At 34.4% G+C, this 27,929-nt stretch overlaps 1 protein-coding gene across 4 annotated transcripts; it reads left to right on the top strand.

Annotated features, from left to right (window-relative positions):
• Positions 1-266: 266 nt before the first annotated feature.
• Positions 267-15,505, top strand: LOC106753384. Of its 4 annotated transcripts, none has more exons than XM_022777497.1 (4): positions 277-359; positions 465-756; positions 14,220-14,250; positions 14,336-15,505. In XM_022777497.1, exons 2-4 carry the CDS (start codon positions 494-496, stop codon positions 14,660-14,662), a joined length of 621 nt encoding a protein of 206 aa, XP_022633218.1. In that variant the 5' UTR covers positions 277-359; positions 465-493; the 3' UTR covers positions 14,663-15,505. The 4 variants fall into 4 exon arrangements, with proteins under 4 accessions (XP_022633220.1, XP_022633218.1, XP_022633221.1 ...); XM_022777500.1 differs by having other exon boundaries at positions 279-359; positions 14,225-14,250; XM_022777498.1 differs by having other exon boundaries at positions 345-363.
• The last annotated feature ends 12,424 nt before the right edge of the window (positions 15,506-27,929 follow it).

Genomic DNA, 27,929 nt, shown 5'->3' with positions numbered 1-27,929 from the left:
AGTATGAAAAAAAGAATAATTCCTGGAATAAACACAAAGGTTCTTGTTCTATTTGTCACATTTTTTTAACATAGGTTATAATACATGTAGATTGATTTAATATATAAACGTAATTGTTATATTATTTAAAAGATCACTTAATAATTATATATAAAAAAATATCTCTTTATAATATATAAAAAAAGATCACTTAATTGTTATAATATATATATATATATATATATATATTTTTTTTTTTTTTATGAAACAATTACTCGATTAAACTTAAACTATCAGGTCAAGGCCAATAACATGTCGCTCCTTATCACAGGTTACACCTGTCCACTTACAGCAATCCGTTCTTGAATTCCAGAACACAAGTTTGTGAGATTTTTCTTGCTCAAATATTAGGCTGTTCTTCAATTTTAGCAATGACTGTTGTTGATCTTCAAAAATCTGACCAGAATCCCCGGTGAAATAAACAGTGTGGTGTATCCAGAAGGAGTAGCATAATATGATGAAAACTAAAGGAATTGGGCCGACCCAAAGTCTGAGGCCCAATTCAGCTTCTGACCGAAAGGATAAGGAGGAAAAGACTCTCTCCCTCGAGAAGCTTCTATCAGACAGAGGTTTGGTGAGAGAAAAGATGCTAGGGCTCGAGAGAAAACTCCAAAGCTCTGATCGGAGGCTTCTCTGCAATCCTGAAGAGGAGCGATCTCCCACTACGATGAAGGAAGAAGAAAAGCGATGGGAGAAAGAAGAAGAAACACTTCTCAGGTTAGTGAAAAACAATTCTTATTTATGTTTTAGAGAAAAATTGTATGTCTGTGAAACAACAAAAGGAATTAGGGAAATTCTCATTGGAGTCTACTGAGAAGAAAGACACACAATTAACTAAAAAATAAAGGCTGAAGAAGGAAACAGACTATTTAATGATAGCTAATAGACCCCTTGTTTTCCAGTGTTTATCTTCCAATGCATTTTGCCAAAGAACTGTAATCAAAAGGGTGCTTAAATGTTATTTTCTAAGTTAGCATAACCATACAACTTATATCAAGACTATTTGATCCAAGTAAGACATTATTTAGGTTTAATATTAAATTTAAACAATTCTTTTAATTTGATTTTTCTACAATTTTATTATGCAATGTTGGTTCATATTTGAGAAATGACCAAAAACCAGAGAATATAAAAGTATAATTAAACCTTATATTACAGTGTTTGATAATATTCCAACTAACGGGTGAGAGGAAAAGTTGAGTGAGAGTGTAAGATGGGTGAAGATAGAGTCAAAGTAAACCGCCTCTTTCACACTCTTTTCTCTTTTTTTGTTTTTTTTTCTAAATTTCATGAAATTAATTATCCAACCAGAAAAAAAAACAAAAAAAACAGCGTTACCATTAATGCATTCAGTTTCCAAGGCATTTCTTGTCTGAAGACTCTCACAGCATGTCATGTCACTGTTAATTGAATATAAATATAAATAAATTTAATAAAACATTAATTTAATAAAAATATTTATTAAAATTTATATATAAATTAAATTTTTGTTTGTATTTAAAAAAATAAATTGTTTAATTTTTAAAACTAAAATTAAATTGAAACAAATATAAAATTGAAATTAAAACAAAATCTAATAGTTTCAATTTTTTACAATTAAAAATATAATTAAGACAAAAAAGAAACAGGAGATACTTGTCAGAAAAAATAAAATCCTCGAAAATTTTTAAACCTTAACTTAATAACATAACCTATATTTATTTAGGGTAATTGAGTGAGATGATTTGAGAGAGAGTGATGGAGTGAATTTGAGAAAATTTGAAGGTGATTTTTTTTTGTTTAATTGAGTGGATTTGAAGGTAATTAAGAGTGAATTTGTAGTTAAAGTTGGTGAGAATTAGTATAAGTTTTGATTGATCTGACAGTTTTAAAAAATTTATTTAATTGGTAGAAATTAAAAATTATCAAAATGTTTCTAAGCATTAAAGTAATATAAAATGATATTTGTTAATGTTATATTTAATTGTAAAAATATTTATTAAGAGTTAAAAATTTAGAATAATTATTAAAAATAATTTTAAAAATTTAATTAAATTATAATTTAGTTGAATGATTTTTTTTAAATGAAGTATTTGTTTGTAATATAATTTAGTTCCAAGTGGTATGAATTAATTTGTTATGGATGTGAGATTTATTAATTTTGAAGACAGCCGATAATTAACCCAAGTTATAATTATCCATTACATAAAATAAAAAGTACAAACATAATAACATACAAATATATTTGTAATAGATCATCATGAAGTTGTTTCACTGAGGTATCTAATCAATATATTGAAACGATACTATGCTGACATCCCTATTAAACGTCTTGTATGAGATGGATGTGAAGATAGAAAGTCAAAGCACTGTCTCAATAAATTGTTATCTTGAATGTTCATAAGTCGTAAAAAGTTATGAATTTGTTCCAAAGTTGGATTAGATGATTGATTCCTAGTCCTTAACCATTCATTTTGACGCAACAATTCATTTCGACACTCCATGGCTTGATCTTGTCGTTCATGAGCCGCATAGTCTTGTTGTTTGAGTAATTATTCGTTCCAATTCATCAATTATTCATGGATCCATCTGTTTTATATAGTTCAATAAGTTGACAATAAATAAAAGTGTGAAAAGTGATGTTAAAGCAAGTACAATTCATACATAGGTAATGAAAAAAATCAATCATAGAAGTAAAGTACAACAAAAAAAGTCATGTAATATAGGAACTTAATCATCTAAATGGTGAAGAATTAAGTTAACATTTTGATTCAGGAGAGCAAATTGTCAGTTCATGTCGAGAGATAAGTTTTCCAAGTTATCTTCAATACGCAGAACCAACAGCTACATTTGTTCCATACCTTGCATTCTTTGTTGCAAGTCTTGTACCCCCTCCCATATTTGAGTCATCATATTAGGATTTGAAAGATCTAGAGGAGGTTGCACAGGGTTGTCATGATGCTGTGGTTGGTCTTCTTCATCATCGTTGACATCGTGTTGCCAAACACCGTTGACATTAACAATATTCAACCTCTTCAAAGGATTAATTGAAAAATGATGTTTGGTCCCAATATGAGTGCTGGCATCGACATCAACATGTACTCCACAATATTGCATGATTTGGGTGATCAATACACCATATGGTAGGGGTGTGTCACTGTCCTTGCATTTGAGCATATGTTGCATGATGTGATGAGACCAATTGATAGCTATATTATTTTTAAGCACCCATATCATAAAGATATCCTCCTGCAACAACCTTGCAAAATTTCTAGGTCGGGGAGTCAACATGTGCACAATAACATAATGCAGAAGTCTATCATTAATATTCAAAGAACCAACTGTTTTAACACGTTGACACTGCATTTCTGGTCTAACCATAGTACCTAATGCCATCCCTCGATCATAGGGAAAGTCGTTTGGGATAATCGAATAAGACAACTTTAGACCCTCATACTTCATATTAATAATATTCAACCAATTGGCAAGTTTCAATCTGATTCTTCTCTTGTAGACCTCACTAAGCAAATATCCATTTGTAGAAACCTTCAGATTTGAATAAAATAATTTGATTAAATCGGGATAGAACGGTGCCTACAGTGTAAGAAATTCGACCATCCCTTGAAATATAAGATGATGTTGGAAAAATAACCCTGAATCGACAAATGATTCGAAATTCATTATTTTAGGAACGACAATATTCCTTGTGGAGAACTCAGCTGCATAGTTTTTCATCTGATGGNTNTGACTGAAGAAACGACGTTGATCTAATTGTTCTGCAACANATGGTCTGACATAGGCTGCATCTTNTGCCTCNGTTACGGCTTCTTTTCCCTTACGACTTTTTTTAGTCCATTTCGTTGATGATGAGGCCATTTCACAATTTCTTCAACAAAACAATTAATGAAAACAATAACAAGGTAAATGNTAAGAAATTATGGAATANTAAAAATAACAACAAACAAAGACAAANCATTANATTGAAGCCATAACNATAACATGAAATAGTGGATTGATGAAAACCAAGTNATAATTACATTACATGTACATCTGAAAATATAATATAAATACAAGTANAGTTAGATAAGACATNCTAAATGTCACCGNCCGAGATCATTTTACATAATTTGTTCCACCGCTTGTATGGTGNAAGTCTCATNAACCTCTTCGTACATGTGGGGTTTCCACACAAGAAGTCATAACATTAGTCAAGCAAAGATTCATCAGAAATGTTCATACCACTCAACATTTCATAAATGTCAGCTTCTGTATATGTGTAGTTCGGGGTGCGACGAAGAATTTCATTCCTTTCTTTCATCGTTGAGACTTGTTCTACGGCTGCATTAGAAATNATCCCGAAATGCACATTTGAAGAGGTAAGGGCATTTGTGAAACCGTCCAGGCTGGTTATCAACTTTTCAATATGAGCGTCAACGACATCGACCATAGGTGCCTTCCTTTTGGAGCCTCTTGAGGATGAAGTTCCACCGGATGGAAGGGAAGACACAAATTGAGTGCTCCTTGGACTATATTCATCTACAGATGGAGGAGGTGATGGTGGAGTTGGGTCTCTATACCCCGTCCAGTCAGGTTGTTCTGGAATGTACTTAATGTTCTAATTCAAATCAACATTAACACGAGGCGCAACACGCTGACGATGTGTTTGACGAGCGGTCCGAACACCACTCCTAGTAGCTCTATCAGAAGCCCATAACTCTACCATTAAAACATAATGTCTTATGTTGGTAACTCTCCACTTTGATGCAGCTGGGATCGATTGAAGCAACGTACATGAAATAGTTAGTGGTTGAACTTATGGATTTTAAGAATCCACCAAATCTGAATGTTTAACAAATACCTGAATGAGGTCAGCCCAGACTTCGTCTTCAGCTTCAAACCTCATAGTGAAGGCATTCTAAGCAAAACCACTCAATCCACTAAAGAGGTCATGAATTTCACGCCATCTGTCTTTCAATACCTTTTGACGATTTTTTACATTAGCTTTACTAACATAAACATAACCAGAGTTATGAAGGTATTGAACCATGTTATTATATGCTTGGGTTGTCCAGCTACCATCAACCCTATTACCCAAACGATTCTCCTCAATCATAGAATGCAAAAGCCTTGCATTCATGTTCTCAGTCCATTTGTAGAACTCTCTCATACCACTAGAGGACTCAGTCACAACTCCCTTACCCCTGTCCATTTTAAACCTATTTGATAAAGAAAATGGTAAGAAGTGAAGTTCAATTATTGATAAAACCAAAAAGATGTCATATTCAAATAATAGAGTCATAACAAAATATGAATTACAATAACTATGAATTTTGATAATCTCGCCACATTTGATCCGTTATGGCATCCCTAATAGTACAACCAACCCTATAATCATTTTCTCGAACTTGAGAGGATGACACATTTTGCTCTTTCCTTTTATTCAACTCATTATCAACCTCATTAAGCAATGGGTCATCCCTATCAACTCCACGGATAAAGTTGTGTAGGATACAACAAGCTAAAATAATATTCGTCATTGTCTCTAATCCGTAATGTGGTTCAGTGCCACTTGCAATGATAGGGAATCATTTCTTCAATACACCAAATGTTCTTTCAATAACATTTCTCAGTGATGAATGTCGATGGTTAAAGAGCCTTTGTCGTTGCTTCAAGGCTGTGTTCACTTGGGACGAAGGTTTAATATGGACTTCACTTCTTATCATTTTCTTTATCAAATAGGTTTAATATGGACAAGGGTAAGGGAGCTGCGATTGAGTCCTCGGGTGGTATGAAAGAGTTCTGCAAATGGACTGAGAACATGGATGCAAGACTTTTGCATTCTATGATTGAGGAGAATCGTTTGGGTAATAGGGTTGATGGCAGTTGGACAACCCAAGCATACAATAACATGGTTCAATACCTTCATAACTCTGGTTATGTTTATGTTAGTAAAGCTAATGTAAAAAATCATCAAAAGGTATTGAAAGACAGATGGCATGATGTTCATGACCTCTTTAGTGGATTGAGTGGTTTTGCTTGGAACGTCGTCACTATGAGGTTTGAGCTGAAGACGAAGTCTGGGTTGACCTCATTCGGGTATTTGTTAAACATTTAGATTTGGTGGATTCTTAAAATCCATAAGTTCAACCACTAACTATTTCATGTACGTTGTTTCAATCGAGGCCAGCTACATCAAAGTGGAGAGTTACCAACATAAGACATTATGATTTAATGGTGGAGTTATGGGCTTCTGATAGAGCTACTGGGAGTGGTGTTCGGATCGCTCGTCAAACACATCGTCAGCGGGTTGCGCCTCGTGTTAGTGTTGATTTGAATCAGAACATTAAGTACATTCCAGGACAACCTGACTGGACGGGGTATAGAGACCCAACTCCACCATCACCTCCTCCATCTGTAGATGAATATAGTCCAAGGAGCACTCAATCTGTGTCTTCCCTTCCATCCGGTGGAACTTCATCCTCAAGAGGCTCCAAAAGGAAGGCACCTATGGTCGATGTCGTTGACGCTCATATTGAAAAGTTGATAACCAGCCTGGACGGTTTCACAAATGCCCTTACCTCTTCAAATGTGCATTTCGGGATNATTTCTAATGCAGCCGTAGAACAAGTCTCAACGATGAAAGAAAGGAATGAAATTCTTCGTCGCACCCCGAACTACACATATACAGAAGCTGACATTTATGAAATGTTGAGTGGTATGAACATTTCTGATGAATCTTTGCTTGACTAATGTTATGACTTCTTGTGTGGAAACCCCACATGTACGAAGAGGTTNATGAGACTTNCACCATACAAGCGGTGGAACAAATTATGTAAAATGATCTCGGNCGGTGACATTTAGNATGTCTTATCTAACTNTACTTGTATTTATATTATATTTTCAGATGTACATGTAATGTAATTATNACTTGGTTTTCATCAATCCACTATTTCATGTTATNGTTATGGCTTCAATNTAATGNTTTGTCTTTGTTTGTTGTTATTTTTANTATTCCATAATTTCTTANCATTTACCTTGTTATTGTTTTCATTAATTGTTTTGTTGAAGAAATTGTGAAATGGCCTCATCATCAACGAAATGGACTAAAAAAAGTCGTAAGGGAAAAGAAGCCGTAACNGAGGCANAAGATGCAGCCTATGTCAGACCATNTGTTGCAGAACAATTAGATCAACGTCGTTTCTTCAGTCANANCCATCAGATGAAAAACTATGCAGCTGAGTTCTCCACAAGGAATATTGTCGTTCCTAAAATAATGAATTTCGAATCATTTGTCGATTCAGGGTTATTTTTCCAACATCATCTTATATTTCAAGGGATGGTCAAATTTCTTACACTGTAGGCACCGTTTTATCCTGATTTAATCAAATTATTTTATTCAAATCTGAAGGTTTCTGCAAATGGATATTTGCTTAGTGAGGTCTACAAGAGAAGAATCAGATTGAAACTTGTCAATTGGTTGAATATTATTAATATGAAGTATGAGGGTCTAAAGTTGTCTTATTCGATTATCCCAAAAGACTTTCCCTATGATCGGGGGATGGCATTAGGTACTATGGTTAGACCGGAAATGCAGTGTCAACGTGTTAAAACAGTTGGTTCTTTGAATATTAATGATAGACTTCTACATTATGTTATTGTGCACATGTTGACTCCCCGGCCTAGAAATTTTGCAAGGTTGTTGCAGGAGGATATCTTTATGATTGGGTGCTTAAAAATAATATAGCTATCAATTGTCCTCATCACATCATGCAACATATGCTTAAATGCAAGGACAGTGACACACCCCTAGCATATGTTGTATTGATCACCCAAATCATGCAATATTGTGGAGTACATGTTGATGTCGATGCCGACACTCATATTGGGACCATACATCATTTTTCAATTAATCCTTTGAAGAGGTTGAATATTGTTAATGTCAACGGTGTTTCGCAACATGAAGTCGGCGATGAAGAAGAAGACCAATCACAACATCATGACAACCCTGTGCAACCTCTTCCAGATCTTTCAAATTCTAATATGATGACTCAAATATGAGAGGGGTACAAGACTTACAACACAGAATGCAGGGTATGGAACAAATGCAGGTGCAGGTTCAACGTATTGAAGATAACTTGGCAAGCCTATCTCTCGACATGAACCGATAATTTGCTCACCTGAATCAAAATGTTAACTTAATTCTTCATCATTTAGATGATTAAGTTCCTGTATTACATGACTTTTTTTTGCTGTACTTTACTTCTATGATTGAGTTTTTTCATTACCTATATATGAATTGTACTTGCTTTAACATCACTTTTCACACTTTTATTTATTGTCAACTTATTGAAGTATAAAACAGATGAATCCACGAATAATTGATAAATTGGAACGAATAATTACTCAAACAACAAGACTATATGGGGCTCTTGAACGACAAGATCAGGCCATGGAGCGTCGAAATGAATTGTTGCATCAAAATGAATGGTTAAGGGCTAGGAATCAATCATTAAATCCAACTTCGGAACAAATTCATAGCTTATTACGGCCTATGAACATTCAAGATGACAATTTATTGAGACAGTGTTTTGACTTTCTATCTTCACATTCATTCTATACAAGACATTTAATAGGGATGCCGACACAGTATTGTTTCAATACATTGCTTAGATACCTCCGTGAAGCAATTTCATGATGATCTATTACAAATATATTTGTATGTTATTATGTTTGCACTTTTTATTTTATGTAATGGACAATTATAACTTGGGTTAATTATCGGTTGTCTTCAAAATTAATAAATTTCACTCCCTTAACAAATAAATTCATACTACTTGGAACTAAATTATATTACAAACAAATATTTCATTTAAAAAAAATTCATTTCAGTAAATTATAATTTCATTAAATTTTTAAAATTATTTTTAATAATTATTCTAAATTTTTAACTCTTAAACATTTTTACAATTAAATATAACATTAACAAATATCATTTTATATTATTTTAATAACTAGGAACATTTTGATAATCTTTAATTTTTACCAATTAAATAAATTTTTAAAACTGTCACATCAATCAAATCGTACATTAATTCTCACAATAAAATTAAATTTTAATAATTAAATTTTTTATTTAAAGGATAAAGTTAGAAAATAAATAAACACTAAAAAAAGAATCTCTTTATATGTATAAGTGAAAACGCATGTGATACGTTCAAGTGTGTTTATTTTTTTTTATGATAATAAAAAAAAATTATTTTTATTAGTATTATCATTATGAAATTAAAATTATAAATAATTTTTATCATTTTATTGTAAATAGTTTTTTATTTATTTTATTGATAACTATAATTAAAAAATGATTAAGTTTATAAAAATAGTTCAATTAAAAAAATGGATAAATTTAAAGAAAAGTAAAATAATTATTTTAATTTAAAAAAAAATATTTAAAGAGGAAATTTGAAAAACAAATATGAACAACAACAAAAAATCTCTTTATATAATTGAAGTAAAGGAAGATGTTGTCACGCTGATTTGTCCGTATTTTATATATATATATATATATATATATATATATATATATATATATATTTGTATTATAAATTAATTATATATGTAAGTTAATTAAGTTTATAACATCCTAATTTAGTAGTTTTAATAAGAGAACCATCACACATTCAATAAGAACCATTAACTCAAGAGAAAATATAAGATACTATTACAATTATTTAAACGTAACTATAACACCAAAATATATGTATATAAGATCTTACATTACTAAGAGTTTTATTACACTCATTTACAAGTGCAATACTAAAGTTTTACCCAAACATATTAATACACATAAATTAAATTCTTACTTTATACTTTCGTACCATATTCAGCTTGTACTTGGTCAAAGAAAATATCTTTATTTGTTTATATCATTAAGGTGATCATAGCAAATAAGAGAGCAAACAAACAAACAAACAAGACAGAAGGGTAAACTAATTTACCAAAAAAGCATTCATACAACAAAAATATAGATGTTAACACATATAAAAAGTTATATCAATCAATCCTAAGGCATACAATCATTCATTCTAAACTTAACCATCTGGATACAAGTATTGATGTCAAATTCTGACGAGTTATACACTTATGGTGGCATCTACTGCTCTGTAGAGTCATCGTCAATGAGTTTCACCCTACTACACGCAATGTTAGTCTGTTAATGCCTTAGGTCAAGGTAAAACCCTTAAAGTAGAACCTCCTGCTCCTTTCATCACATACCACACCCTTTTCTACTTGAGATTGGATGGTTATTATAGCTTTAAGATAACCCAATTTCATCAATACATACACTATTATAACACCACCAATCCTCCTTGGAATAATACCAATCATTCACATATCATGTTCTAAACCAATAATTCTTTTAAAATTCACATAATCACACACATTAAACTCACCATAAGAGATATATACAAATTTAGTCAAAATTCTAGTATTTTTGCTTAGTCACAAGATTTGCTTGTTCAACGAATAGTGTCTGACAACACACTCGTTTAGACAACACACTCGTTCAGACACCAAATATGTTATTTCACTGAGTAATGCCTAAAATCACACTCATTCAACGGTCAAATAGCTTGCTTAGCGAAAATACCATTGAAACTTACAGATTTAAATTCTCCCAAAAGTCGTCCAACGAGAATATTATCGCCCAACAATTGTCAAGTTAGTGAATTATCTGATTTTGGTTTGGTCCAACAATATTTTTCTCACCTAACGACCACTAAGTCAGTAGCTCTCTAACTTTGACTTTGCCTAGCAAGTATATGCTTGCCTAACGAGTCTGCATAATTCTGTAGAATAAAATTCTATAGATTTATACTATTGTAGTCTTGTAAAAGCAGTTTAACACAACCATAGATGTCAAATCAACCAACAATCAGAATATACACAATTCAATGACTTGATTCACCTTAAATAAAATTCCAACCATTAATAAGTATGAAAATAACATGTTTTCAGACTTATTAATTAGCTCAAATTTTTATTTATTCATGAAATAATATGTTTCCTCACAGAAAAAGTTGTAATTAGAAATAGGAAAGTGTGTAGTAAATTGTACAGGAATTTATACATCAAAATATAGTGTTGTCAGACGTTTCTCGTTAAGCCAGCATTAAATCGCTCAGCTGAAAAGAGTTTAATTCGATAAGCGCACCAACACAACTCGCTGAGCGAATAAAGGGCAATTAAAGATATGTAGTTGAATATTCGCTTAGCGCATGGGAGTTGTGCGCTTAGCGAATTAGTTACTTTCAATTGGCTTTTTAAGTGGAAAATAGGCAAAAAGTAAAACTCCTGACAGAAGTTCCGGATAGAGGAAAGAAACAAAAACATCTCAAGAACTTCATGAGACTACTTCAAGTTATCAAGACACCTTTTTTGTAAGGGATTGCTTCAAATGTGTACGTTCTAGATGACTAGTAGTAGTTAAATTTCTCTTTTGTTGGGATTGAATGTAATGAACTTATTGTGATGTAATATTCCTGTTCAATATATCGTTGTTCATTCATATGCTCTTTCTTGAATTTACTATCATTGTATGGAAATATAATGTTATTTGAATGGCTCTAATTACTGGAAAGTAACTTTGAACATGGACATAGATACAACACCTAAGTGATTTGGAATCTAGGGATAGACTCAATAACTTGGTCATTCTTAGCATCGAACTTAATACAAATTGTATGTTAAATTGACTAAGGGATTAACATTTTGATATATTAATTTAGAACTAGTTGCTAAGGGATTAAGACTAGTATGCCTTGATGTGAATGTTTGAATGAAATAATGAAATATTGAGCAGAGTTTTATATTCATCTGATTCATGAAACTCAATTCCAACAAAGTTTCTTTTAAATATAAATTCCTGGCACACCAATCATTTGATAAAATACCAAAAAGAGTTTCTTGTGTTGTTTTGTGCATTTTGATGTTTAATTAAGTTATAAAAAGAAGAATGGTCATGTGTTGCACAAGTCCCTTGGGAGAGAACGATATTTATCACTTGCTACGCTGCGACCGGTGCACTTGCTGTTGGTTTTGCAGCCAACGACCATCGAACATATCAACATTCCAACATCCAATCATCAAAGACGATTACAAACTACTAGCTAAAATCAACAGGTCATAATTCATCAGATAATTCAATTTCACTAATCAACTACCATACAAGCCTACAATAATCAATTATAAGTTGTCTATCAATTAAAATCGAATTAATTAGCTTCCTTTAACTTTTAAAGGATCAAACTCCTCTAAGAGTGTTAAGACAACTCCAACGACTCAAGAAATTATATATGCTCCTATAAGTCAGAAAAACATGATCAAGACATACCTTTAGTAGTATTGATCAACAGAGTGTCTTATAAAAGACTCAGATGACACATGCAAAGAACCATAACTCATATGTATAGAAAAATGCACAAACTAGAGAAAAGAACAAAAACTAACTTACTTTTTTGTAAGAACTAATCGGACAGATTTGAAGATCTCGCCTCAGTAATTACTCACGCGTTCTCTGATATTTAAATAGATAAACTATGGTTTAGAAAACTGAGAGAGATAGTTCTTTAGAGAACCATTTCTAGAGAGATAATATGTTTCTTAAACTTTTAATATTAAAATAAGTGAATAAATTATTTAGATCAAACTATCACATCTAGTACACTATTTACACAATTTTTTTATACTATTCATATATATATATATATAATTATTTGATTAACTTAAACTATCTGTTTCAAAATTAACTTTTAAAAGTTTATTTATTTAGGAACCATAGATATGCTTTTCCAAAAAAACTTTTTATTTTTAAGATAAGTACATTGGATAAACAAAATAATAAAAATTATAAATACTTTTTTATTTTAAAAAAACTTTTTTTTTAAATTGAGTTCAAATAAACTCAACCTTTTTCTCATTATTTTTACTTGTAACTATCATTTAGTAAAAAAATTTAATTAAAATAATAATGATGATTGAATTTGAAAAATTATTTACTTTAAGCGAGTGAAAGATAACTTTGAGAATTGAAAATATTTTAGCATGTATTTTATTTTAAATTTAAAATACATTTTAAAATCTTACAGAAATATTATTCAATAATTTATGTCAAATAGACTAAACTATATATTCTTAACGTAAGAAGGGTACCATGTAATTCTGGAATCTCTCAAAATTTGCAATTACTTACGAATAATTTTTTTAAGTAGTTTATTAACAAATTTATATTTCAAGCTAAAAAAAATAAAAACATTGTATTTCCACCTTATGTCTTTTAAGAAAATGCAAGTCAAATTTCATTAATAACGACACTGAGGAGGAGAGAAAGAGAACTTATTTTTAAACATTTAAATCAATTAGTATTACGATAACTAACAAGTGAAATTACATATCTCTTAAAACTTTTAAAAATAAAATAATAATAAGTTAGTGTGCAGTTATTTCTAACATACAAAAATAGTTTAGGTTATTTGTTTATTATTTTAAAATACCACTACGAATGAAATAAAAATGTGAAATGTATATATAAAATGAATAATATGAAATCATAATTTAATTTGTTCTATAACTTTTTATAATTTATCTACTCATAAAACAATTTGTGTGAAATTGGTCCTAAAATTTGTTCTATTCATTTTTTTTTTGGTGAAATAGGAATGAATATCTTTTTCGGTGGTTTAATCTCAACTCTCAAAAATTTTCCGACATTATGTGAATAACGAAAACGTTTGTTTAACAATGTTTTTTTTTGCCAATTATTTGACAACGCTACGTGACATATGTTTGTTTGCTGGTTTTTAAGAAGAAGAAAAAAAACGCTGAAATTCTATGGCGAGAGTAATTTTGGAAACTTGAAAATATGAAATTTGGTTTTCGCGCTTTCACGTTTCATCCTTTATTCAGTTTCGCGTTTTCATCTCTCCCAAACACTCGTCTCGCTTGGTCTCCTCTATGTTGTCGTCTTTGTCTATTGCTTACCTCTCTCTCGCGTTGTGTCCTATCTCTTCATTGACGTCCTTCTCGCTTGTTTTAGTAAGTAAAAGCTGGCGAACCCTACCCTTGTTTTGGAGCATTGTTTGTTTTCATGTTCTGTCAACCCTAACCGTCTTCTCTCCACCATTGTTTTTTGTTTATCATATAAGTGCAGGTTTAATGGCAGCGCAAAACCCAAAAGTAAGATGAAGTTTTGAGTTTTTTTGTTAGTGTATTTTTTTATTCTCGCATTGTTAAATAATAATGTTTTTTTATTTTTTTTTAGTGGCGGCTTCGAATCTCCATGAATTCATCAATCATTGTTCAAATGAATCGCTTACTCAGAGAAGTTCATGTACATCGCATTAGGATGACACCATTTAGGTGGTGTTTGCATGTACTTAGCCCTTTGGAGGTTAATTTGGAATTATTGAAGGTGATGGTATGTCGATGGACTGGTCATGATAATCAACAACAAAGTTCTTCTACAACATTAGATGATGTCATTAAACGCATTGAACAACTCCAGACCTTCATTGTACAAGATTTGACGTCCTGGAATCACGAGTTGGGAACATTGAGGAGCAACTGCAACACTCACGCACACCCTTAGACAACGAACCTCGTAGTTAGAATTTGTTGTTTACATGTATTTACTTTGATTAGGAAATTTTATGCATTACTGCCTTGGTACTTCAACATTGCACTCCTCTTAATACTCAAATTCTACTTTTATGTAACTTTTATTGAACTCAAATTCTACTCAAATTGAACTCTTCTTTAAATTTGGAACTTTTATGCATTATACTATTTTTAATAGTCAAAATTTGAATATGTTAAATAGTCAGATAACCGCGTATTTAACGGACACTTAAACAATAAATTCAACTCAAAATCACTACACTTGTGTGAAAAAACACTGCAATTGAACCGTGATCACCCAGGTTACCACAGGTGGTTCCTTCAGCTCAATTAGTTGTCCAAAACTGAAAATTAACTCGCGTAATCGTTTACCAACCTCTAGTAAACGATTACAAGGTTCTTTTTGGGTGCACTGGTCTAAGAACTTCACCTAAGTGGCTGACCTCATCAAAAATGGTCCCCTACACCATGATGGGATCCCCCAAACATGACCTCCAAGCAGAAAAGCACACCTAAACAACAAATTCAACTGAAAAGCACTGCACTTATGTGAAAAAACACTGCAATTGAACTGTGGTCACCCAGGTTACCACATATGGTTCCTTATGTTCAATTAGTTGTCCAAAACTGAAAATTAACTCGCGTAATCGTTTACCAGCCTCTGTGATGGAGGACCATCCAAGCTCAACATAGGACCTTTAGCAAGAGCCATGTCTAGAAGAATCCAAGAGGAAGAGGGAGCACTCACTACCTTACTCTTATAGAGTATTACTTACTAATGCTCTTTCTCTTTACTAAATACTTTTACATTGTTTTATAGGACATTAATAAAGGAAAGAAAGTAGGCCTATGCATCTTAGAAAGGCTGTCAAGCAAGAAAAGTCAAAGAAGCAAAGAAAGTGGCTGGCGCTCAAGCGCCCACTAGGTGCCGCTCAAGCGCCAGCAAGTCAGACTTCATCTTCTTCATCGATCTGTTGAGCTGGCAGCTGTAGCTTGCACCCCAAGCTTCCCAAGCTGTGTAGCTTCTCCAACACGCCTCTTTTACACCTCTAGTAGCTTGCTAGGCACGTTTTAAAGTCCTCTCTTCATCTATAAAAGGGAGACTCATATCATTGTAAATTCAACTTTGAATTGATAAGGAAATGCTGTTGAGATTTCTCCGGACCTTGTTTCAGCGTTCAAACTTACTTGTGTCTGTTTTTCACTCCCTCATCTAGCTTCCTTCCCTTTTGGAAGGCTTTCGGAGCTTGAGATACCTTACACATTCATCACACCTTCACGAAACCAAACATCAAACACTTGATGCGCACCTCATCCTTCCATCGACTTCATCATTTTCGCTACATATTCTGATTGAAGTGGTTGTTCGTGCTTGAAGTATGGAGCTGCTTCCATCATTTAGCATCAAAAGCCAGACGTTCTTGCGGTGCTTCAAGAGGTAAGTGCTCTTTTCCTTCCATTACTCTGTTTTCTGAGTTGTTTTGCTCTTTTGTACTGTTACATTGAAATTCTGATTTGATTTCGTGTTTGAGTGAATACCTCCATTCGTTCACTGTTCTTTAGCTGTTTTTCTTCATTTTAGTCGGTGCTTCTTCTTGAATTTTCGTTCAATTCAGCTTAATAATCATTCTAAGTTTGTCTCGTTCATGTGCACCTCTACTGGATTGCTTTTACTATTCATTTCGTTATCCATTCCAGCTTTCAATTTTTTTCGTTTTTCATTGAGTCAAGTGTGTTGCTAGCTATATGTTGATCATGAAAAGCAATGGCATCATGTCCAACTTTGATCATTTGAGCTGACAGCTTTGCACACTGATTTTCGTCCAAAATCTTGCAAAAAATTGAGTTTTCGGGTTTAATGTGGTGAAATCTGTTCTAGTCCAGATTTTTGGTGTTTTAAGCTTTGGCTGAGATTGTTTTCTATATTGCAACGTGTCTCAAGTGATTGCAATCCATAATCATCACAAAATTGCAACATGTGTGGTTGAGTTCATTCAACTCTAATTTCCGATTCTGCATCTTGATTCATTTATGCCTTCATCATGTGCATACTCTTTTTATCCAGATTCATTGTTTTTAATACTTGAGACAAGTTTATGTGATGCATTTATACATGTTTCAAGTGTTAAGAATCAGAATTCATCAATAAATCACAAAAAGAGCAGTTGAGTTGATCACAATTCTGTTTAATCCAAACTGTCACAGTTTTGCAGCTTGGCACCGTGTTGTAGTGTTCCTTGCTTGTGTCTTAGGTCAATTTAACATATGCTAGTTCTTATATTCCAGCTAGATCTAGAGCTAGTTCTTGCAGTCTTGATTAATTTTTGATCCAGCCAGCTTTGATTCTATGCAATTTTTCAAAATCTGATGCAAATTTCATGTACTTTCCTGCATTTTCAGCAACTCTTATAGTGATTTGGTGCTTTTGTGTGTTTCTGTGCATTGTGATTGTTGATGCAAGTGTATTTCATCATTTGAAACTTGTTGCAATTGTTGTTTTGATACATTGTCATCAAATCTGTAAAATCAGTTTGATTTCCCATTTTTGCTTGAAATTTGGAACTTAACCAGTCAAATTGTGATTTAGTGGATTTTGGCATAGTTTGATTGTTTCCACACATATATTTGGAGCATCAAAGTTGATCTTTACTATGCATTTGGTCAATTTTGAACAAATCTGAAAAACCATGTTCCAAACCATCAAAGTTGCTTGAAAATAGGAAGTACACCACTGATTTTCGGCTGTCACTTGTTTCTTTGCTGTTTAAGTGCTTGAACACATTCAATTTGATGAAATAAGTTTGCTTGAAGTCTCAATCGAACCTTAGATACATTACCACTCATTTCCACCACTGCTATACCAATTTTTCAGCAATTCTAGTACAGAATTTTCTTCATTTGGCTTGCTGTTTGCAATTTATCAAGCACTAAAATTCATTTCTCGATTGGCAAAAGCTAGTTTCAAGTTTCCACATGCAATGATATGATTAAAGAAGTGTAAAACATCAAGAAAAAGCAAAAGAAAACTAAGCAATCCAGTTTTGACCATCAAAACCGAAGATACCAGAAATTCTGCACTTCATTGAGGACTTTTATCAAACAGTTTCATCTTTTCATCCAGCACTTGTAGTTCATCCAGTTTTTGAATTTTTCTTGATTTTTTAATCTGTTCTAGATCATTTGCTAGGTTCCTTTTGTGTTCTTCCTTTTATTCCAGCCTTTATATAACTTGAATTCATCATTTTTTGGCTTCCAACTATGCTTAGCAATATGTTTTTGGCTAAATAATTTTGGTGCAGCAGATCTTGTGTTCTTCACTAGTTTTTGTGATTGGCAGTGGTCCTGTGACGCATTGGTGAGGTGCTCAAGGTCCAGAAACCTTTCTCCAAGAGGGTGGCATCCTAGGAAGTTGAGAGATTGCAGAATTGGTCACGGAAGTTGTTCTCACAGCTGCAGAATTGCTTCGGAAATCAGCAGCATTTCTTCACCCTTGCACCAATATTTTCAACCACTTTGGATACAGATTTGGTAGCTTATCATTGTATACCAATTGTAGCTCATTTTTATCAGTTTTACAGCCTTGTATCACGGAACCTTTGAGGTTTAAATTTTCATTACATTTGCAACTTAAAGTGACTTGGGAAAATGCTTTTCAAGCAATTCCAAGTGCACCATTCAACATTGTAATAGTATAGCTTCCACATCTTAGTGTAAAAGTGTGTCAAGGGGCTCCAAGTGTCACTTGCACTTTCACTTAGGGTCGTTTTTCATTTTCTCTTCCATTGCCATTACTTTACTTTAATTTGCTTGATTGACTTTTATGTTTTAAGTCTTTGTGATACTTAGGAGCACGTTTCATATAGATAAACCTTCGTTTGGTTTCTAGGAGCATAGCATTGTTGCATTCAAAAAGGTTTTGAAAGACTTCTATCTAGAAACTTGGGTAAGAAACGTCAGGAGACATTCTGGCTAAGGAAGGACAAGGTTTTTAAGCTTGTCCATTGTGACTCACCTCTCCTTCCTGGGAGCGATTCGGTTTCTTCACCTTTAGAATCTCTCTAAAAGTCATTCACCAAAAACAAACAAATAATCTTTCAAAAGTTTTGACTCAATACTTGTGCAAGGCTTTCAAACACTTGTGAAAACACTTTCTCTACTTCACAAGCATGAGTCACTCTAGTGTTCAAGGAAACATAAATCATGATCAGGCAAACATGGAGTTGAGAGAAGAACTCAATAGAACCAAGCCTGAGTTGCATGAACTTAGACAGGTGGTAGCCAACCTCACTCTCAATCAAAGAGGACACACACAAGGAGATCACTCTCATAGGCAAAACAATGATCGAGATGATCATTCACAATATATTGATCACAATAGCTGTCATCCTCATGATCACTATCAACGCACCCCTAGGCGTCATCATAACCATAGAGACCATCATGTAGAACCCAAGCTTGACCTTCCCCCCTTCTATGGTAGAGATAATGTGGAAGAATACTTTGAGTGGGAGATGAAGATTGAACAAATCTTTGAGTGTTACCATATAAATGATAGGAGGAGAGTGACCTTAGCCACCTTGACCTTCCAAGGTGCAGCCCTCTATTGGTGGACATTCATCATAAGAGATCAAAAGATGCATGGAAACTACACGATCCAATACTGGAATGAGTTGAAAGCAGCCTTACATAGAAGACATGTCCCGGCCTATTATGCTAGAGAAGTCATGGACAAGCTCCATCGACTTCCACAAAGAAACATGAGTGTTGAGGAATATCGGCAAAAATTGGAATTAGTCATGTTGTAAGCTGGGATAAAAGAAGAGGAAAGATTCACCAAAGCTAGGTTCCAGAGTGGATTAAACTATGAGATTAGAGATAAGGTAGAACTCTTACCTTACTTAGATCTAAATGACTTTGTCTAGCTATGAGTAAGAGTGGAAGAACAAAACAGGAGAAAGGCTTCAACAAAGAGATCCTACCCTACCACATTTTCATATAGGAGAGATCTTAAGAGGGATGATAGTTTTCCAAGATATGAAGAGTCAAGAGAGAGAGAGCGAGAACAAGATAAGGATGAGATCAAAAGCAAGGATAGAGAGCTAAGAAAAGATAAAGAAAGATCTAAAGGAAAAGAACAAAGGACTCCAAGAGAGCAAAATCGAGATACCAAGGGTAGGGAGACTAGATGTTTCAAATGTGGAGCAAGAGGACACTATTCAACTAAGTGTCATTTCAAAAAGTCAACCTATATCCTTGAGCATGAGAGTCATAATGAGGTATCAACCTCCAGCGAATATGAGTTGTCCTCATCTGAATAGGAACATGAAGCTCCACCTAGTGATGGAGATCTTCTTATGGTTAGGAGACTCCTTGAAGCAAAGCATGTTGAGTTAGAACAAACTCAACGAGAAAACCTATTCCACACATGCTGCAGAGTTGTTGATAAAACTTGTTCTATGATTGTGGATAGTGGTTCTTGTTGTAGCTCTAGAATGGTGGAAAAGCTAGGCTTAACTCCTACTCCTCATCCTAACCCTTACAAACTTCAATGGATAAAAGAGGATGAATGAATAGTTGTTAAGGAACAAGTAAGTGTACCCATTTCCATTGGCAAGTATGAAGATCAAATCATTTGTGATATTGTTCCAATAGAAGCGGGCCACCTATTACTTGGGCGACCTTCGCAATTTGACAAACAAGCTTTGCATGATGGTGTCACAAACAAGATCACCATCCAATACAAAGGCAAAAAGATTATCTTGAGCCCTCTTACACCATCACAAGTGCGAGAGGATCAAATAATACTTAAGAAAAAGTTGGATGGCGAGAGAAAGCTCAAAAATATAAAAGCTTCCAAAGAGAAGAATTTTAGTTTGGTAGAAAGTGCCTCAACCAATGAATTTGTCCAAACAAAGAATTTTAAAAATCTTTTTCTTGGACAACCTTACTTTCTTCTCTATTGCAAAGAGGCACTTGTTTCCATAAATCATCCACTTGATTCTCTTCCAAAGGGGTTACAAAAGCTTTTGAAAGAATTTGATGATTTATTTCCTAAAGAGTTCCAAGTGGTTTACCACCTCTTAGAGGAATTGAACATCAAATTGATTTGATTCCTGGAGCTAGCCTTCCCAATAGGCCAGCTTATAGGACTAACCCTATAGAAACCAAAGAGATAGAGAAGCAAGTCCATGATTTATTGGAAAAGGGGTGGATACAAAAAAGCCTTAGCCCTTGTACGGTGCCAGTGTTGTTAGTCCCAAAGAAAGATGGATCTTAGAGAATGTGTACAGATTATAGGGCTATCAACAACATTACAGTCAAGTACAGGCACCCTATTCCTCGATTTGATGACATGTTAGATGAGTTACATGGAGCAAACATGTTCACCAAAATTGATCTTAAAAGTGGATATCATCAAATAGAATTAAGGAAGGAGATGAATGGAAAACCGCTTTTAAGACCAAATTTGGCCTCTATGAATGGTTAGTCATGCCTTTTGGCTTAACCAATGCTCCTAGTACCTTCATGCGCCTAATGAATCATGTCCTTCAGGAATACATAGGCAGCTTTGTTGTAGTCCACTTTGATGACATCCTAATCTATAGCGAAGGTCTTAAAGAACATCTTCACCATGTGAGGAAAGTTTTGATTTTACTTAGACAACACCACTTATTTTCCAACTTTGACAAATGTACCTTTTGTCAAGAGAGTGTCATTTTTCTGGGATTTAAAGTTGGGATCGAAGGTGTACATGTTGATGCTACCAAAATCACAGCTATCCAAGAGTGGCATGTCTTGAAAACAGTAGGGGAAGTAAGAAGTTTTCTAGGTCTAGCAGGTTTCTATAAACGATTTGTAGAAAATTTCTCTACTATTATTGCTCCCCTAAATGAACTTTTAAAGAAATATGTACCATTCAAATGGGATGAAAAACAAAGTTTAGCCTTTGAGACCTTAAAGCATAAGTTAACACATGCATCCATTCTACGTTTACCAGACTTTTCCAAAGCTTTTCAAGTAGAATGTGATGCATATGGGGTAGGAATAGGAGTTGTTCTTATACAAGAAGGTCACCCCATAGCATATTTTAGTGAAACACTTAGGGGACCTACATTAAACTATCCTACCTATGACAAAGAACTATATGCCCATATTCGAGCATTGAAAACTTGGGAGCATTACTTGGTGTCTAGAGAATTTATTATCAATACTGACCATGAATCTCTCAAGTATATTAAAGGGCAAGGAAAACTGAACAAGAGACATTCAAAGTGGATAGAATACCTCGAGCAGTTTCCATATGTCATCAAACATAAAAAGGGGAGTACTAATGTTGTTGCGGATGCTTTATCTAGACGTCATGCATTATTAATTACTCTAGGATCACAAATATTAGGTTTTGATGACATCAAACAACTTTATGAAACTGATCCTACATTTGCCTCCACTTATGCATCTTGTCTTAAGAAGCCATTCAATGGATTCTATATTTCTAAGGGGTATCTTTTTAACAAAGGAAAACTATGTATACCCCAAGGATCCATTCGAAAGCTTCTTATCAAGGAAAGTCATGGAGGAGGACTCATGGGCCATCATGGAGTTGATAAAACTCTACACACTTTAAAATGCAAATTTTATTGGCCACACATGAGAGTAGATGTCCAACAGCATTGTTCTAGTTGCATAGCTTGTTTACAAGCTAAATCTAAAGTCATGCCTCATGGACTCTACCTTCCTCTTCCCATATCTAGCACCCCTTGGGAGGACATTAGTATGGACTTTATCCTAGGACTACCAAGAACTCAAAAGGGGTTTGATTCAATCTTTGTAGTGGTTGATAAATTTAGTATAATGGCTCATTTCATACCTTGCCACAAAGTAGATGATGCTAACTTTATAGCAAGACTCTTCTTCAAAGAAGTAGTCAAATTACATGGCTTACCCAAAACTATATATTCTGATAAAGATATTATGTTCCTTAGCTATTTTTGGAAAACACTTTGGGCCAAGCTAGGAACTAAACTACTATTTTCTACTACATGTCACCCACAAATTGATGGGCAAACAGAAGTAGCAAATAGGTCTCTATCCACTCTTTTAAAGTTAATATTAAAGGGTAATGTTAAAAATTGGGATGATCATCTACCTCATATAGAGTTTTCTTATAATAGATTAGTTCATAAGACTACTAAACTTTCTCCTTTTGAGGTTATTTATGGTTTTAACCCTCTCACACCTCTTGATTTACTTCCTTATCCAGAATCGTCTTCTTTTCTTCATAAAGAAGGTCTTTCTAAAGCGGAATTTATCAAAAATTTGCATGAAAAGGTTAAGACACATATTGAAAAACAAACTCAAAAATATTCTGAAAACAACAACAAAGGGAGAAATCAAGTAATTCTTAAAGAGGGAGATTTGGTTTGGCTTCACTTAAGAAAGGATAGATTTCCTTCTCAACGTAAACCCAAATTAAGCCCAAGCGGTGATGGTCCTTTCAAAGTGGTCAAGAAAATCAATGATAATGCATATCAATTAGACCTTCCTGAAAGTTATGGTGTCAGTCCTACTTTTAACATTTGTGACTTAATACCTTTCACACAAGATGCCCAACAGGATTGCCCAGATCTGAGGACAAATCTTTTTCAAGAGGGAGGGACTGATGGAGGACCATCCAAGCTCAACATAGGACCTTTAACAAAAGTCATGTCTAGAAGAATCCAAGAGGAAGAAGGAGCACTCACTACCTTACTCTTATGGAGTATTACTTGTTAATCCTCTTTCTCTTTACTAAATACTTTTACATTGTTTTGTAGGACATTAATAAAGGAGAGAAAGCATGCCTATGCATCTTAGAAAGGCTACCAAGCAAGAAAAGTCAAAGAAGCAAAAAAAGTGGCTGGCGCTCAAGCGCCAACAAGTCAAACTTCATCTTCTTCATCGATCTGTTGAGTTGGCAGTTGTAGCTTTTATCCCAAGCTTCCCAAGCTGTGTAGCTTCTCCAGCATGCCTCTTTTACACCTCTAGTTGCTTGCTAGGCTAGTTTTACAGTCCTCTCTTCATCTATAAAAGGGAGACTCATATCATTGTAAATTCAACTTTGAATTGATAAGGAAATGTTGTTGAGATTTCTCCAGACCTTGTTTCAAAGTTCAAACTTACTTGTGCATGTTCTGTACTCCCTCCTCTAGCTTCCTTCCCTTTTGGAAGGCTTTCGGAGCTTGACATACCTTACACATTCATCACACCTTCACGAAACCAAACATCAAACACTTAATGCGCACCTCATCCTTCCATCAACTTCATCATTTCCGCTGCATATTCTAATTGGAGTGGTTGTTTGTGCTTGAAGTATGGAGCTGCTTCCATCACTCTGGTAAACAATTACAAGGTTGTTTTTGACTGCACTGGTCTAAGAACTTCACCTAAGTGGCTAATCTCATCAAAAGCGGTCCCCTACACCATGATGGGATCCCCAAAATATGACCTCCAAGCATAAAAGCACACCTAAACAACAAATTCAACTTAAAATCACTACACTTGTGTGAAAAAACACTGCAATTGAACTGTGGTCACCTAGGTTACCATAGGTGGTTCCTTTAGCTCAATTAGTTGTCTAAAACTGAAAATTAACTCGCGTAATCGTTTACCAGCCTCTAGTAAACGATTACAAGTTTTGGGTGCACTAGTCTAAGAACTTCACCTAACTGGTTCATCTCATAAAAAGTGGTCCCCTACACCATGATGGGATCCCCCAAACATGACCTCCAAGCATAAAAACACACCTAAACAACAAATTCAACTCAAAATCACTGCACTTGTGTGAAAAAACACTACAATTGAACTATGGTTACCCATGTTACCACAGGTGGTTCCTTCAGCTCAATTAGTTGTCCAAAACTGAAAATTAACTTGCGTAATCGTTTACCAGCCTCTGTTAAATGATTATGAGGTTCTTTTTGGGTGCATTGGTCTTAGAACTTCACCTAAGTGGCTGATCTCATCAAAAGTGGTCCCCTACACCATGATGGGATACCCAAACATGACCTCCAAGCATAAAAGCACACCTAAACAACAAATTCAACTAAAAAATCACTGCACTTGTGTGGAAAAACACTGCAATTGAACTGTGGTCACCCAGGTTGCCATAGTTGGTTCCTTCTGCTCAATTAGTTGTCCAAAACTCCAAATTAACTCGCGTAATCCTTTACCAGCCTCTTGTAAACGATTACAGGGTTGTTTTTCAGGTGCACTAGTCTAAGAACTTCACCTAAGTGGTTGATCTCATCAAAATTGGTCCCTCCACCATGATGGGATCGCCCAAACATGACCTCCAAGTATAAAAGTACACCTAAACAACAAATTCAACTCAAAATCACTACACTTGTGTGAAAAAAACACTGCAATTGAACTGTGGTCACCCAGGTTACCACAAGTGGTTCCTTCTGCTCAATTAGTTGTCCAAAACTCCAAATTAACTCGCGTAATCGTTTACCAGCCTCTTGTAAACGATTACAAGGTTGTTTTCAGGTGCATTGGTCTAAGAACTTCACCTAAGTGACTGATCTCATCAAAAGTGGTCCCTTACACCATGATGTGATCCCCCAAATATGTCCTCCAAGCATAAAAGTACACCTAAACAACAAATTCAACTCAAAATCACTACACTTGTGTGAAAAAACAGAACAATTGAACTGTGGTCACCTAGGTTACCACAGGTGGTTCTTTCAGCTCAATTATTTGTCCAAAACTAAAAGTTAACTCGCGTCATTGTTTACCAGCCTCTGGTAAACGATTACAAGGTTCTTTTTGGGTGCATTGGTCTAAGAACTTCACCTAAGTGGTTGATCTCATCAGAAGTGATCCCTTACACCATGATGGGATACCCAAACATGACCTCCAAGCATAAAAGCACACCTAAACAACAAATTCAACTCAAAATCACTGCACTGGTGTGGAAAAACACTGCAATTGAATTGTGGTCACCCAGGTTGCCACAGGTGGTTCCTTATGTTCGATTAGTTGTCCAAAACTGAAAATTAACTAGCGTAATTGTTTACCAGCCTCTTGTAAACGATTACAAGGGTGGTTTTTGCAGCATGATTATTTTTAGGGTCAAAATCTACTAGCTCATATTCTACAGCTAGGTCTAGTCAATTGGGACTTTATTAAACATTTAATTGAGCCATCCAGCTTTGATTCCACTGATTTTTCATTCTGGTGTAGTTTTTAGTGCATGCATATTTAGCAACTGCGACTTTCGTCTGTTGCATCCAACTGTTTCTATGTATGATGATGGTGTGAACAAGTTTATTTGACCATTTTAAGCTTATGTGCACTGTTGAAATGGTCATTTGCAAGCATGTATGCAGAATCACCCTTTAAACCACCAAATATTGGTTAAATTTGGAAGTGCACTAGTGATTTTCGATTGCAGTGTGTTTCTTTGTTTCTCAGTGTTTAAACACCTTCAAATTCATGATACAAAGTTGATCAAAACATCAAATTATGTGTCCAAACGTGTTTGTGCAAAGAAACTTCATAAACCATCAATTTTTCCTAAATTTGGAAGTGAACTACTGATTTTTTTACTGCATTGTGTTTCTTTGTTGTCTTAGTGCTTAAACACTTTCAAATTGATGATATAAAGTTAATTAAACCATCATTTGGGCTTTTGAAACAATGTCAATCATTTTTGGGTTTGAAAGCACATTTTCCAAACCACTTTTCTGGTGCAGCATGATCTTCAACAATTCTACTAAGTTCATCATTCCACAAACATTATTTCATTCTTCTATCACAAACATTACTACTACCTCAAAATGGCCACCTTATTCTTTAACATTTTTAAAGAAATCTACATATAAACCCCTTCAATAACGGAGGAAATTAAATTGCAATTATAAAATAAATTACTTAACGGAACCAAACATGCATCTTGTATAAATTGAACAAATTAGGTTACATTACAATCACTTGTTCATCGACATACAGAGAAACTATTACTGTCTATCATAAACCTAATACAACAATTACTCATTTTTTATTCTATGCACTACATTTCTGGTGTACGGTGTCCTAAGGGCTTGACTCTTGTAACGCCTTCGTGATCCCACCCTCACATACATCTTCAGAGGAGGTTGGTTGTTGGACATTCCTACCGGTTGGTTGTTGGACATGCCACCCGCTTGGTTGTTGGACATGCCAGCCGGGGTAAAAAAACCACTGTTCATGGATGGTTCTACACGTGGCGCACTCTACTGACCATCATCTTTTTTTATTCTTCTAGCCTTCTCGAAAGCGGACTCTGCCTCCAAGACAACAACCCTCCTTTTAAGTTCAAGTATGTTTTCTTACTCCTCTAGAACACACATAAAACTTTCTCTGCGTTTTATTTTAAGCATCTTTTTTTATGTTCTTTGCTCATCCTTCTTTTTCGTTGTTCCTCTGTCAAACATTCGTTCAAAGTACAAATATATTTGGTTGAAAAAGAGTGACAAATTGTCAATTGCAAAAACCAAAACAAAATACCCATAATGTCAAATCTCAAACTCGAAAACAAGACAAATAAAACTCAATAGGAGAAACCTATAACCCAAAAACAAAACTCAATGACGAAAATGAAGAGAAGAACGCATTTACCTTCCTCGAAGGACCAAGCTCACCCGCCGTTGCCATTTCGCACAATAAGAGAGCCACCACGGAGAAGGACGATGGAGAAGGAGAACGAGGAGGAAGAGAGAGAACGAGGAGGAAGAGAAACAATGAGCAGCAAGCACGTTGGTTGCTAATGAAACAGGGAAGGGTATTTTTGGAATCCCGAAATGTAGAAACCCTATTCAATTTCCCACTCAGTTTTTTTTTAAAAAATTAAAACGACCCAATAAAATGCTGACACGTGACGTTGTCAAATTGTTGTTAAAAACGCTTTGTCAAAATAACGGGTTCTGTGAATAATTGAGTAGACCAAATGGAAGCAGTTGTTCTCTCCACCACCACAATTTTCTTCCTACACTTCTTCAATTTATTTTTTTCCAAAAATATCCTTAAGTTAATTTTTTTTTTTACTTTTATCCTTAATTATACTTTTAACTAAAAATCCTATTTTTTTATCTCCTTCCAACGCATAACGTCCCCCTCCCCCTCTTCTCCTTCTCTTTCCCATTTTTGTCACCCACCCTCACACCCATCATCCCTCTTTTTCTTCTTTTTCCCATTTTCGTCACCCACCCTCAACCCCC

Source organism: Vigna radiata, unplaced genomic scaffold (assembly GCF_000741045.1).
Source record: "Vigna radiata var. radiata cultivar VC1973A unplaced genomic scaffold, Vradiata_ver6 scaffold_221, whole genome shotgun sequence".
Classification (NCBI taxonomy): Eukaryota; Viridiplantae; Streptophyta; class Magnoliopsida; order Fabales; family Fabaceae; genus Vigna; species Vigna radiata.
The sequence above is the reverse complement of the archived record's forward strand: the minus strand, read 5'-3'. Positions and strand labels throughout refer to the sequence as shown.

What these genes read in the sequence shown, in the direction of transcription:
- LOC106753384 (XM_022777497.1), top strand. Translation starts at nt 494, where the DNA reads ATGATGAAAACTAAAGGAATTGGGCCGACCCAAAGTCTGAGGCCCAAT. An exon ending in GAAGAAGAAACACTTCTCAG is followed by an intron (nt 757 to 14,219) that starts GTTAGTGAAAAA and finishes TTATCATATAAG; the next exon opens with TGCAGGTTTAATGGCAGCGC. An exon ending in TGGCAGCGCAAAACCCAAAA is followed by an intron (nt 14,251 to 14,335) that starts GTAAGATGAAGT and finishes ATTTTTTTTTAG; the next exon opens with TGGCGGCTTCGAATCTCCAT.